This window comes from Lineus longissimus, chromosome 3, assembly GCF_910592395.1.
Source record: "Lineus longissimus chromosome 3, tnLinLong1.2, whole genome shotgun sequence".
Classification (NCBI taxonomy): Eukaryota; Metazoa; Nemertea; class Pilidiophora; order Heteronemertea; family Lineidae; genus Lineus; species Lineus longissimus.
The window spans coordinates 8,152,276-8,165,868 of NC_088310.1; the positions used below are offsets into that span (position 1 = coordinate 8,152,276).

The 13,593-nt window shown below is 40.7% G+C and overlaps 3 protein-coding genes across 3 annotated transcripts in view; 1 reads left to right on the forward strand and 2 right to left on the reverse strand.

Annotated features, from left to right (window-relative positions):
- LOC135485650 (ubiquitin thioesterase OTUB1-like) overlaps positions 1 to 2,615 on the forward strand; it is a 3,758-nt gene extending 1,143 nt beyond the window's left edge. The window contains exons 4-7 of the mRNA XM_064767941.1: positions 439 to 642; positions 858 to 961; positions 1,259 to 1,349; positions 1,707 to 2,615. Of these exons, the coding sequence (XP_064624011.1) occupies positions 439 to 642; positions 858 to 961; positions 1,259 to 1,349; positions 1,707 to 1,901 (594 nt within the window). The 3' untranslated portion in view covers positions 1,902 to 2,615. The remainder of the gene's footprint in view (positions 1 to 438; positions 643 to 857; positions 962 to 1,258; positions 1,350 to 1,706) is intronic.
- The window catches only part of LOC135484632 (adenylate cyclase type 10-like), a 23,612-nt gene extending 15,858 nt beyond the window's left edge, over positions 1 to 7,754 (reverse strand). The window contains exons 1-3 of the mRNA XM_064766266.1: positions 7,706 to 7,754; positions 7,477 to 7,577; positions 6,512 to 6,536 (exon numbers count right to left, since the gene is read on the reverse strand). Of these exons, the coding sequence (XP_064622336.1) occupies positions 6,512 to 6,536; positions 7,477 to 7,577; positions 7,706 to 7,754 (175 nt within the window). The remainder of the gene's footprint in view (positions 1 to 6,511; positions 6,537 to 7,476; positions 7,578 to 7,705) is intronic.
- Positions 6,042 to 13,547, reverse strand: LOC135485649 (putative lipid scramblase CLPTM1). Its single transcript, XM_064767940.1, has 13 exons — positions 13,458 to 13,547; positions 12,470 to 12,676; positions 11,910 to 12,068; positions 11,692 to 11,806; positions 11,130 to 11,336; positions 10,796 to 10,898; positions 10,515 to 10,662; positions 10,297 to 10,390; positions 9,788 to 9,978; positions 9,415 to 9,510; positions 8,940 to 9,075; positions 8,374 to 8,541; positions 6,042 to 7,974 (listed from the first exon to the last, which is right to left on the reverse strand). The coding sequence occupies exons 2-13, from the start codon at positions 12,626 to 12,628 to the stop codon at positions 7,754 to 7,756; spliced, it is 1,797 nt and encodes a 598-aa protein (XP_064624010.1). The 5' UTR covers positions 12,629 to 12,676; positions 13,458 to 13,547; the 3' UTR covers positions 6,042 to 7,753.
- Positions 13,548 to 13,593: the final 46 nt, after the last annotated feature.

Below are 13,593 nucleotides of genomic sequence, written 5' to 3' on the forward strand. Positions count from 1 at the left end.
TCTGCTCAAATTTGGGGAGCTCTTCTTCTTTCAAATACTGCTTGCTCGACAGATTAAGTCATCCCCTCTTGGATGTTTTCCCCCCTCTTAAAATTCTGATTTTGTAGTGGTTTGCCACTTGGAGCACCCCTCCTAAATCTCACTGCCATCTCTCTTCCACCAATTTTTTCAATTAAAATTAGCCTAAGTTTCCACCCTTCTATCAAACAGAAAAATTCCATGGAAAATACTGTTGAGGTGGTATGGCAGCAGGTTGTCTGGCTTGAGAGTGTGAAATATTTAAAAGAAAAGCTAATTGAGGTTTATAAGGAAGTACAGTACAGTGAATAAAAGTGAGAAAACACTGCCAAGTAAGATATTGAGAAGCAAATCATTCCATAATCATATGGTTCTGGGCTTCCACGAATCAATGCTTCAACTTTCTAAGTTATATTTCAGGAGCTTCGAACAAAATACACTGATTTCAGAAAAACTCGAGGAGATGGAAACTGTTTTTTCCGTGCATTTGGATTTCGCTACCTGGAGCAGTTACTGGAAGACAGTGCAGAGTGTAAAAAGTTCAAACAACGGGCAACACAATGTAAAGATGATCTCATATCTCTGGGGTATTCCCAGTTTACTGTGGGAGATTTCCACGATTATGTAAGTAGTCTAATTGAATGGCAACAACCAACTACCGATCAAAACTAGTGTCCACATTAGAGAGGGTGTCCTTTTTAGAGAGTTGTCCACTGAGGGAGATTCTACTGTAATAAGTCTTTGACAATACTTTAAGCTTAGAATATAAAACAAGTATGAGATTTGTAATGCTGGCTCTATTGTTTTGTCATTCTTGATCAGTGTTGTTATCTTTTCAGTTCATGGAAGTGTTAGAAAAGGTTGAAAATCATTGCACAGTAGAGGAGCTCCTTGAAATATTCAGAGACCAGGCAAATTCAGACTATCTAGTCGTCTATCTCAGGTAAGACTTGCAACTCTGAAAAAACAAACTTTTTCTTGAATATCTACTCCCAGTGGTCAGGACTGACAAAAACTAGGGCTTGACAATGAAGGCATGGCGGCCATTTGCCACTGAGTGCTCCCTATTGGCCTGGTGTCCTTAAAGTTTTTTTTAATGTTTTCCAATATGTGACCTGTCACAATAAAAATGGATAGCAAGTCACATTGGAAATATTTATATGTTCTCTGGTTATAAACTACGTATTGATAGCACTCCTGTCTTTTGTATCTTTATTTTATTGTTTTTTCTTTCTTTCAGGCTTTTTGTATCCGCCTATTTACAGAAAGAGCATGAGTTTTTCAGCTGTTTTATGGAAGATGGTAAAATGGTCAGTGACTTCTGTAGTCAGGTAAGGAGAGCAAAATCTTGTCTTTGAAATACAGTTTACTCAACAGTTTATCCTTTAAAATGATCTGGCTTGTGTAGCTCGAGCCGGAGCCTCTCCTGGGTTCCGTAACATTGATTGACGAGGAGCTTCACTCCCCCTAGGATGCTGGTACCAACTTATACTCCTGGGTCGAGGGAAGCAATGCAAGTGTTAAGTGTCTTGCACAAGTACACAGAGGTCAAACAGATGAGCCCTTCAAGAGTTGAACCCACCACTTCATGATTATAGGCCCAGCACTAACTGCAATGCCTACGTCAGTATCTCCCTTGATTTCTGTGTCGGAGCCTAAGAATTGCATTTGTTTTCTTTTCATTGCAGGAAGTTGAGCCAATGAATCGTGAAAGTGATCACATCCATATCGCAGCCTTAACAAAAATGGTAGAAGTGCCAATCCGTGTTGTTTATATGGACAGAATGGGCACGACGTTGACCACACATGACTTTCTGGATGACGCACCGCCCAAGATAGTGTTGCTGTATCGGCCAGGACATTATGACATCCTATATTTCTAAAATAAATATACATGTATATGGCATATGTACGTAATGGTGCCTATCATTTGCTAAGTAGCTATGTGTTATTTTGGAGTTTAGGGACAGATGTTATGTTACTGTTTCGTTTTTGATGCAATAGGACTGGTAGCTGCATAAGTAGCATTTCATGATGAGTTTCAGAATCTCCTTATAGGATAATTTGTTTTTTTAAGGCGAACCTTACGAATATATGTACAATGTGTGTGTGTTCTTGAGAAACCTTCTGCATGGGACCTAAGATGATATGTTTAAATGCTGACAGTGGATTTTGAGCTCAAGCTACAATAAAACTTGCATATATTCAACTGGACTGGTGTGAGTTTATGAGCAAGCAACCTTAAATGTTTATCAGGTTGTCTATACCTCTCAGTCTGTATTAACTCTTCTCTTTTAAATGGCCCTTACATGTAATTTCTCATTTTTATCATCATCAGCTGTGATGCTTGCAAGGGTTAGGGTTTTTCCAGCAAGCGAAATACATATAAGATTGCATTTGATATCAGGGTCTTTAAACCTCTAAACGATCTAGAATAGATGACATTGTAGATGTCCTGGACATACATCTATCTGGTTCTGTTCTCACTTAATTAATTTGCTGAAGATGCTGTGACATAATTTGTTCTTTTGTATATTGAATGATCACATCCTTTCATGTAGCATGTTTGTATAATAAATGTTCATGTAAAGACACAATTCGTTGGACTCTGATTTCGTTGTTTGGCCCATTTTGTTTGCGTCTGCTAACGTTCAGGGGATAGGGATATGCAGCCCAGAAAAAGTTTGAAACTGGTTGCTGCGTCACTTCATATGGTCCGTCGTCAAGTAATCGTCACCAATTGTTTAAACACACGGGATATTCCCCATATCAGCAAGAAAATATTATCTGTGCACAGAAGGACGACATTTGAGCTGTGCATTGCTGATGGATGTACAGCACTTTGCGCGTGTCCATGAACAGTGCCATGCACAAACACTTTGAATTTTCTGTGTGTAGGTACACTGAGGGGGTGCCTGCATACAAGGGGTGTCCCAAAAATGGAAATTGATGCGGACGTACTTGAAGTATGGCTCCATACCTAGAACATGAAGGACCCCGAGAAAACTCCACTAGACTAGAAGATTTTATGAAGAATATTTGCACATGGATTGTGGATCTTCCCTAGACAGGTGCACCTGCTTTGTGCTAAAAGATTCTTCAAATCTCCCTGGAGCCGTTTTGAGTGTGTTTTGATAGACCCCACAATGATGTTCTCCTGGCATTCTTTGTACTGACCTGGTTGTGACTTGTCCTCATAGAGACCAAAGTGGGATTAATGGAAATGGAGTAATGGAAACATCAGCACCTATCACCTCTAAGGTCAAGGGTTCAATTTCCAGTCAGTCCTGGTGTATTTGTGTGATAGAGAGACTGACTCTCTTCAACACTGAGATTACACAGTTCCCTCCTACAGAACAACTCGCCAGATATTGTCTGAAGACCCAATAATGAGCAAACTTTGCTCATGTGCCCTCACGGTGGCTAAAAGGTATCGGTTTGCCTAAGAAAAATATGTGCTTTATAACTGGAGAGGAAATGAGGACACAAGAGACATACCAAAGATTTTTATCCGATTGTACCCCTCCAACACTGTAATGGGAGGGCTTTATTTCTATTTTGTTGCAGAGGTAAACCAATAGCCTTCAACCCACCACGGCCCTCAACTCTTCCTAAAGTCATCAAATGTTTTCTTTTGAAATTTTCATTTAGTCTGGTTGTGAAGCCCATCGGTTGGTGTTCATTTACGATAAATCTGTCCTCTTTACTATCTTTATTTGACACATCGTTCTCGCATTAGAAAGTCCACAGACATCGATCAATGTATTCTCACACTTACCCTGACCAACAGTCAACATTTGTCCTATGTCGAGTCAACATTTGTCAAAGATTGTATTACCTTCTCTTCACAGTCTGGGGAGCGCCATGTCGAGTATTGCTATATACTCGTTCATTGGACATAGTGTACAGGTGTACAATTTTATATCACATGGGTTTTCTAATCCTGTATCCTCCCAGAGGCTTTGCAAACAGTGCTGTACATGTAGTTGCTGGAGTCCCATGGTTATATTCTGTTTTGCAAGGTATATCAGTACCACTCTGGTACATTTTTGTATTGGCTATACACAAGCGGCATTATAAAAGTGCACCTTACCACCCCAAATTACATAGAATTTGGCCATTGGACTGTCCTTTCCACCTGTATAGCACTGTACACTTCCCCTATGTGAACATCTTACGTCCCTCCAAATAATATTTTTCAATAACATTGAAAGAGTCAACACCAGATATTTATACTGTATCACATTTAATATATTTCATAATCAAATTAATTTTACACAGCTTAGCTTTTTACAAATCATACCAGTGAACTCTTGTCCCAATACCACCGGTGCCAACATTTTCGAGTGCTTAATACAGTAATCATTGGAGCAAGTCAATTGAATGCCCCACATCCCCTTAGAAAATCTTTTGATCCCAACTCACTTTACAATGGACTCATTCAGGAAATGCCTTCAGTAACGGTAATACGTTACCCTCTCTCTGAATTCATCAAGTGAAAGAAACACTATTCATATGCATGGCAAGATATCTTAGTCATTTCGATAACTGAACAACTGCTAAATCCATCTTCCCATCAATTAATCCAATTTAAATGCGACATTGAACACTCGTTTAAGCACATTTTACTAACCCTCCACCATCATCCCTCCCTGCTCACTGGGAGTAAAACTCGCTGTGGGATGAAACCTCAACAAGTAGTCCATGAACAGATGTGAGGGGTATTTCAACCAGTTTTTCTGTTAGTATGCCACTATCTCTATGCTATTATCATATAAATATTCCTACGGAAGCGAAAATAAATAACAGATGAAATTTTACATGATGCATCTGTATCACAAACATGTACCCATCATATGGTTTGCACAACAGACACTAGGCAATACACCAATAATCAGGGTTCTCCACAGGGTGTTCTCAAGGTAGGGTGATACCCTTGTTATTCAAGCAGTTTTGCCAGCATGCAACACAAGGTGGCCAGCAAATTAAGGTAGGGAGGCCCTGGGAGAACCCTTTACAAAATTCTAGAGTAAGGTAGGTCGGCTCTTTCAAGGTAGGATGGGCCGCCCTGACAAATGGCCTTGCGGAGAACGCCGATTCAATATACAAATGTACTTAGTAACCTAATTTCAGAGTTCAAGATCACAAAGACATTCCCACCGTCTGCAACCAAGCTCATGTCACTATATATGTAAAACACGACTTCTTGCCTAAACATCGCAAAACCAAGTCTATGCGCACCATCAGCTTAAATGACATATAAGTTAACTGGATCAATTCCAGTGTCGAATAAACTTCAATTGATGAACAGCTTCAGAATTGAATGATTGTCCTTTTAAAATGGAGACTTGGGTATACGAGAATACACAAATATATAGCAGACGTGAAAACTGGACAGTACACTAATCATAGTGGTCCACTTGACCGATAACGTGAAGCAAAAATGACCAAATGCAGTGTCATGAAGGACAATAAAGAAAAATATGTTCTATCGATAAACATGTAGACTATGGAATTATCAGCCTAAGCACTCAGCAATTTTCAAATCTAGTTGAATAATAAGGGATGGTTCAAAATTTTCAGCAATATCACAAGAGCACTTCATCTTCTGCGTTCGGGATTTTTGAGAGGTACACTGGACAGTCGGACTCTTGTTGGCAACAAAGTCGGCTGTCCTCGAGTGCCACAACAGCACTCTGGAATGGCCTCCCTAGTAACATTTAAACTCCATCACAGCATTCAAGACACTCCTCAAGGCCCACTTCTTCCATGAACATTACGAACATTAGAACTATTGTGAAGCGCTTTTGAAAGGCAAAATATATAGGACAGATAAGGGTGCTATACAAACGCCGTTTACAGATAGATACGAGTAGATAGAGTTATCCTCATGCCAGTATTCCTCTTTATTCTTCATTAGGGAGCAGATTTGAAGCACATGAGCTCGAGTCTGGTCTCCAGCTCCACACTCACATCGAGTCACAAAAGTACAAAGGGTATGCTTCACTTCAGGGAAGGGGGTGGCAGTCTCAGACCACTCTGGTACATACACTTAACTGAAACCTTTGTTGCAGTAATCAACAGTTTATGCAGTACTCTTTTGGGGGAGGGGAGTCTGAGAAAAGAGCACTGTCTGAAATCTTGTGGAAATGTTGAATGTCAACGCAAGCCCAAACACGACTCATGATACAATTTGAAAAGACAATTCAAAATTCATAGTGAGGTGATTAATATGCTCCCTTTTACCAAGAGTGCAACCAAATATGCCCAACTTAGATACAGTTTGAAAGAACAACATGTGTAGTAAGAGAAAATAATATGTAACAATTCGGTGAGGTGATATCCAAATAAAACATTACAATGTCGAAATAAAAATCACACCATGGCACTTGTGCTTAAAAGTTTGTTCACAATATGACACCATCAGAAAAACTCATCAATCAGTGCAACTCAGTTTTGGCAGAAATTCCTAAAATTCGAGGAGATTTTTTACCTTGATGGTCATTTCTTACGAGATTCTGGAGAAATAAATCAACAAGTAGACAACAAGTAACGTGCAAGTCCTCGACACGATGTGATATATAAAAACACAATGAAAATTTTAAAATTAACAGCACTTCTACCTTTGTTCATTACACCAAGAATCAATATAGACGTTATCTATTCTTGATCACACGTGTACAATAATAACACGTGTACATCACATTTTAGGTCCTCACAAACGAAGTCAAATAATCTGGTGGTGTAAACCAATGTGAAGGACAGAAAAGTGATGGCAATTATAGAGTAAATAGGTCATTCAGAGTTCTCCACAGGCCTTTCTCAAGGTAGGGTGGTACCCTCGATATTCAAAATGTTTCGCCAGTGTGCCACACAAGGTACAGTGGCCTGGTATTTAATGTAGAGTGTCCATATAGAAAACCTTTAAAAAATTCTAGAGCAAGGTAGGGTGGCTCTTCCAAGAGAGGGCGGTAATCTGCCAAGGTAGGGTGGGCTACCTGGACAAATGGCCTTGTGGAGAACATTGTTGATCCGTCGTAATTCCAGTATGACATTTTTTAGCTTTAAATCAAATGCAATTTCCCCACAATTTCAAATTCGTTGAGGAAACTTATGAAAACAACGTGCTCTAAAAGACTTTGCACAATCTCATAGAAACATCAACATTCGGAATTGCCTCACAAGTCTATGGCAAGAGAAATGAGAACGACATTTGCATTTCCTGCACCCCATTTCACGTAAAAATGGCACTCTCATTTTTGGTGAATTCGTAGAGAAATTGAAATATTTGAACATAAAGTTACATCTGAAACTATCAAAAAGTACTAACTCTGCCAGTATCGGGCAAACAAACCAAGAATGGGCCATTTGTAGCAAAATACAGAAAATGTTTACTTTGTTTTGCATGCAGTGCCATTTTGGGGGGGAAACAGGGTAAAGTCTTCCATTTCAACAAACGACATTCAATAAATACTTTAAATACATATAAGTTTGTTTCGACTTAACGTGAGCAGTGTTGACCTTCACATTAAGTAAGCCAAATTCTACAGGAAAGCTCACTCACATCAGACTAAAAGCAATGACAATGAAGACAGGGATATACAAATCGGGAACTTGAACAAGCCAAGGCAGCCTACGGTCAAATATAGCTAAGATTTTTGCTCGGAGATCCTTTCGCCGAACAGACAAGTCGGCAACAGTTCCCTATCAGCAACTCCCTGCCGGACACCTATCATTAATCATTCTTCTTCTCCCCGGCCGGCTTGGCCTCTGTGACTTCACCCTCGGTGGCCTCACCCTCTCCTATGGCGGCAGGATCCCCGCCCCCCTCCTCGGGCGGTGTGATGATTTTCCCATTCTCATCCATCATCTCCAGGGACGTGCCGTACTCATTCACACGTTTGGGATCGATGGGATAAATCCACTTTTGATAGAGATAGATGAAAAATATCACATCTGAAAGAGAAAGGGCTCACTATAAGCAACATCAATGGCTTCAGGATATAAATATTACACCCAACCGCCCCCAAAACATACAAAGTATAATGGATTCTTTTCTATACGAGCTGGTGCTAATTCCAATGGATAAAATGAGTGACCAAAAAAATGCAAGTTCTGTTAATATCAGGGTCCAGGGGTCTTGTCGGAAGGAAGGCAAGTTTCATTCCCTTCTGATCCACTTTTTCCATGATCAAGTTTGAAGCTTTGAGTGAGGTGCTTGGAACTGCTCCTTGACATTCCAACGAGGACTGACAAGCTGAGGTGCTATGAGTAAGGTATCTATCCAAGGCAATGGCTATATCAAAAGCCCACCTCTACCTCATAACTTTGACTTGATTTCAATTCTATACTCACCATCACGTAGACACCCAATCCTATATAGTGTTGGCATCTTGATGACAAAGGCAAATATATCATCAATGAATGTATTGAGGGCTTTATAGGTTAACATCCTCCATGGCAGATGGGCGACAGACTTCATCTTGTAGTTGATGAATAACTGGGGAGTCATCATTATGAAGCCTGAAGTTAAACATTTACATGTATCAACATTGATAATGATAGACAGTTTGAAGAGGTTCAGAATGAAAAAGTCCAAAATTGTGTTGTTCAGAAGTCATTATATTCAAATCATGTTAAAGTTCATAAAGAAGGCTAAAACTGCATTGTCAAGAAGTTTAAAATCAGAATGAAGTCACTCTTCCAAGCAACCTTTCTTGCACGACACTATGAAGTGGCCCCATTTGCAGTTATTATTGTAATGACTTACAAAATAGAAACAAGAGGACAATCTGTAACTACTCATGTTTCCACCAATTGCTATCCCAGGCAATGGCACCGTACCTGGGCATAATATTCTCACTTTCCGTCTCAAATGACAGGCTATCGGAGAAAAGTGCATTAACTTCCATTCGACTTACCAAAGGTTAATAGAAATCCATACAGTAAACTAAGCACCCAGGAATAATAGCCCTTGTGTTCTACATAGAACAACGAATATATCGAATAACACACTAGCAGGGGAAACAGGAGCCAGGACAGATATTTGAAAGCATTCTGAAATAGAAGACAAAGCAAGATAAAATAACACATCTTTTTCCCTGTGCGAGTATTGTTGGGCCCGAATTGGTGATTTTGGCTGAGTCAGCGACCCCTTTTTGGCAAGAGGTCACCACATGTCACTCATGTTTTTCACTGGTACGGTATCTTATCAAGCTTTCCGCAGCATAGGCGGAAGGCAGAAGGAATCTTTGTTTTATAACCTATTCAAATGGCATGGCAAGTAAAGTGACTGCCAACGGTCCACAAGCAGAGTCAAAGTCGGGTAACAGACCCACTATATCAGAGACACTTCCAGAAATTTCTTTCGGGAAGGAAGTGAGGATGTTAGCTTACCTGGTCATATACTTTAGTATTTGATTGTAAATATGTAGATTTATCAGCAAAGTATAACCTAGGAATGATGCCAAACCACCGCTGCTCGAAGTCAAGCTGAAAAAGAAAGGTTACAGAAATATTGGACCAAGCTACATGAAAACAGTATATCCATAAGGATGGCCTAGTGTGGCCAAGGCAAAGCAAGTTTAATGCTGGTTGTCATAAAAGTGCACTGCTTTCTGGATCCAGACTTCAGTCCCAAGGCCTCATCAGTTGGGTTGAATCTTGCCTCTATGGTGCTCATTCAGGAAGGAACATACAAGGACCTGGTATGGCAGAGTGGCCAAGGCATCTAATCTGCTATCAAAGGTCAAAGGATGGAGAATCTTACCTTGACATCAACTACTTTCTTGATCTTCCAACACTCAATGGCGAGTCCAATGATCACGCTAATCCTGACCACGGTATTCGTCTCATTGTCCAGGACATAAAGGACGACAATCAGCGATTGGAACACGTTGAAGAATACGGAACGCACGGATAAACCTTCCAGGGACTTACGACTCTTCCAAAATTGGATATCTGGAAATACAATTCATATTTTAAATCAGACTGCCTTGATCAGACAAGATACTGCACTTTCTAAATTATCACGTTGCGTATAAGCCTACAAAATTGGACAAATGTTCTTTATCTTTTAAACTTGTTCATTCATGGTCACGTAAAACCCCTTGCCGATGTTACATGGCCTCAAAGTCTGGAACTCAATAAGTGTTTCTATGAGGGCATTTTTCTATATCCAAAGCCATCACAGCCTATTCTTATCAACGACGGAGTACACTAGCCAAGTAAATTAGGAAACTGGCAAGATCTCGGAGATATGCTCTGAACAGGCCTTACCGTTTTTGAAAGCAAGGAACTCAAACACACTGTGAACTATGGACACGACGATGGTCAGACCAAGAAGGTAGGGGTTCGTCTCCACCAAGGTTCTCTGCAACGGAAAAAGTCAGTAATGAGTTGATACAATGAGGTGCTAAGATCAACAGTAAAATTATGAAAACTACAAAAAAAATTTCAAATTGATCATGATAACAGATATGAGATGAAAGTGGTACCTTCAGTGAGTCTTGGTCTTCATCAGATTCCTCTGGCATGAAATCGTCTCCTAGGACCGAGTACCACTTGCTCCGCATGCCCTGGGCAGCGTACATCTGCCACTTGAAGAGCGAGATCGGTGTGAAGGTCAGGGTGAAGTTCAGCTCGCTGAAAACAAGATGAGGACATTGTAGGAGCCGCAGTGAGTGATTAAATAAAGTTCAATGAATCAAGCCAAAAGTTCTTCAGATCTATTTGAAGCCTACGACTACATGCACTCAGTCTATGAAATCATACTCACTGGACAGTCTCATTGATGGGCATGTAATCACTGTTCATGTTCCAATAGTCATTGAAGTAGATTACAGGTTTGTACTGCTGAGTGCCGGGCTCGAAGTCAATGTCTGAAACAAAATTAGACAATTTAATAATTAATGACACAGAAACAGATGAATATGATGAAGCAGCAGGGAGTCAAGTCCGAACTGGGGAGCACCTACGTGAAAATTAGCCATGGGGCCAAATCTCTGTGGCAGACGGCGTGGAGCCAGGCTGAAAATTATGTCAATATGGTAAAGGCAGAAAAGTATATCAACATTTTTGTGGTAGTATTTCCCCTAAAATGAATGACTTACGTTCATCAAGTGGCTGAGGGACCGATCCTTTGACCCACGGAGTATGGTCATCAAGGAGACAGACAGTCAAGTTGGGATGCCAGTGGGACAAGACCTTGATCTCATTCGTGTCGTTATCCTTCTTGATCATGTCAGGATGGGCTTCAGTCTTTCCGGTCAACAGGTTCACCATCGTGTGGTACTTCTTCTTTTTGTATTTGTTCAGCTCTGTAAAAGAGGGCTGCATTGTTGAATCTTGATTGTGATCTTGCATGTGAAAACAATATGGTTACAGCAAAACAACAGCCCCCAATAAGCGGTGTGGACTGTCACTTGACTTAAAGAGTGTCAGGGATCGTTTTCACTCCAGGGTAGGAGCGATGTGAGCTCTGGTTTTTTGTCTTGGATTCTGGAGTAGGAGCTTTAGATAATCAGGGCCGGAGGCCAGCAAGACATCGATTTTGAAAAAGAACTTTAAAATTTGTAACTTGATGGATTGTTGGACTGGGAGCCAATGAAAATGACATATATAACAGGTTTGAAAGCAATTCCTGTTGTTTGTTCTGTGCCGACGTGCACTTACGTCTCTTTTTATAGACCATCATTCTTTTCAAGTAGGTCTTGTCCTTCGGATCAGGGGAGCGCCCCATCTTTGTTAGGTACAAGTGGAGATAGATGGAGCCATTGTTCTGGACCGCCTGAAATAAGACAACACATAGAAATTACATCATTATTTATTGGCTTTGGTAAACTTCTGGTCATTTCGGAGGCAGCTATGGCTTAGTGTTAATGAATACGTACCAAAGGTGTTGCCATACTCTTAAATTTCTTATGAGATCCATCACCATCAGGGCCTGAAGTCCAGTCACCATAGACCAATCCTTGCTTGAACCAGAATTTAGCCTCAGGGTTATTGAAGTCGGTGAATTCCTCTTGCTCAGAGAGGAACACATGCAAATCCTGGAAGACAAGACAGAGAGAAATATACTGGTTATTCTAGGGCATCTTACAGGAAACCTATACTCTTTTGAAATCTGAATCAGCACAGTTCAGACAAAATTCCGGATTTTTGCATCCAGTTGGTGAGTTACACATCTGTATGAACAAGTATCCTTAAAGGTTTGATTACCTTGGAAACTCATCAAAGTGTATGTTTTCACACCCTAAAAATATGGTAAAGGTGTGGGTTTTTTGGACAGGTTTGACAAAGTTTGTTAAGGCTCTGACCAGCCATGCATTTCACATGAACAAGGGGTCAAAGTGACTCATGATATTGTCCAGAGTGAAGCTTGGCTTCAAGTCTTCTGACACGCTTTGAGTGGGTTGTATGTGTCCATATGCAGTGTATTGAGCTTACTTACCATAAGCATTTCCTTTGGGAACATATTGGTTGAAGGAATTGAATTTTTCGCCACAGCTGACGGGTCTCCAGGAGTAGCAGCAGGAGGCGTTGACTTTCCTCTGAACAAACTGCTTATGAAATAGATAATCACTGCCCTCACCAGGAACCCCTTGACCATTCCCCATGTACCGCCTCCTTGCTGCTGAGCTTGCTCACCCTGGGCAGGCTGTAGGGGCAAAAAAAGATAGTCATTGTTATTTCATTGGACATTAATATCATCATTATGATATTCAAGCTTGCTTACTTTTTTTTTGATTTGAGGAGTTCTGTGCATTCCATCATGAGTAACAGTGGAACAAGGCATAGTGGTGAAAAACCACCATCCATGACTCATAGTTCGTGATGCATCATCACTGCTTTTGGCATTTTCCGAAGTTTCCTCAGGCCTTCTTTCTGATGAGTTGAGTTTCACATCTGTTTTTTGTTTTGGCCTTGGTTCGTCGTTGTCGAAAATGCAAATTTAAGTAGCCCAGCCCCAGCCATCATTCAGACGATCGAGTCTGCATCTTGGATGATCCAGGGTCCACGTGTCTATGTGGTCGACCCAGCGACCAGCATCACTCCAGTAAGTCCATCAGACAGCAGGGCAGAGCTCAAGAATATCATGATAGGCCTACCGGTAAGTTAGAGACCTATCAGAAGAAGACTGTGAAAAAAATGCTAAATTCTGAATGGTCTGATGGACCTGGAAATGCCGAAAATATGCCTCATATCTTGAAGTCGAAATAGCTGTGTATTCACGTACATCTATGTACACAATACATTGATGTACATTAATGTATACAGTACATTGATGTACATGAATGTACAGAAAGGATAAGATTGGGAGTGATGATTCATTGGTTGGATTTCGAGTGACTCAAAACTCGCTCGTAGCCATGGTTATTCGACAGAGATGACTAATGTAAGGTTTTGACTCAAATATATACAACGCAGATCACAGGTACCTGGCCATTTTGAACTTGATTTCCGTCCTGAGTCGCGTTAGAAGCGTCTGTATTTTCCGTTCTTGCGACGGCGTGATCGTCCTCGCCGGCCATGTTGAGGGTAAATGTAACCTAGAAGTGCCGCTTAGAATGATTT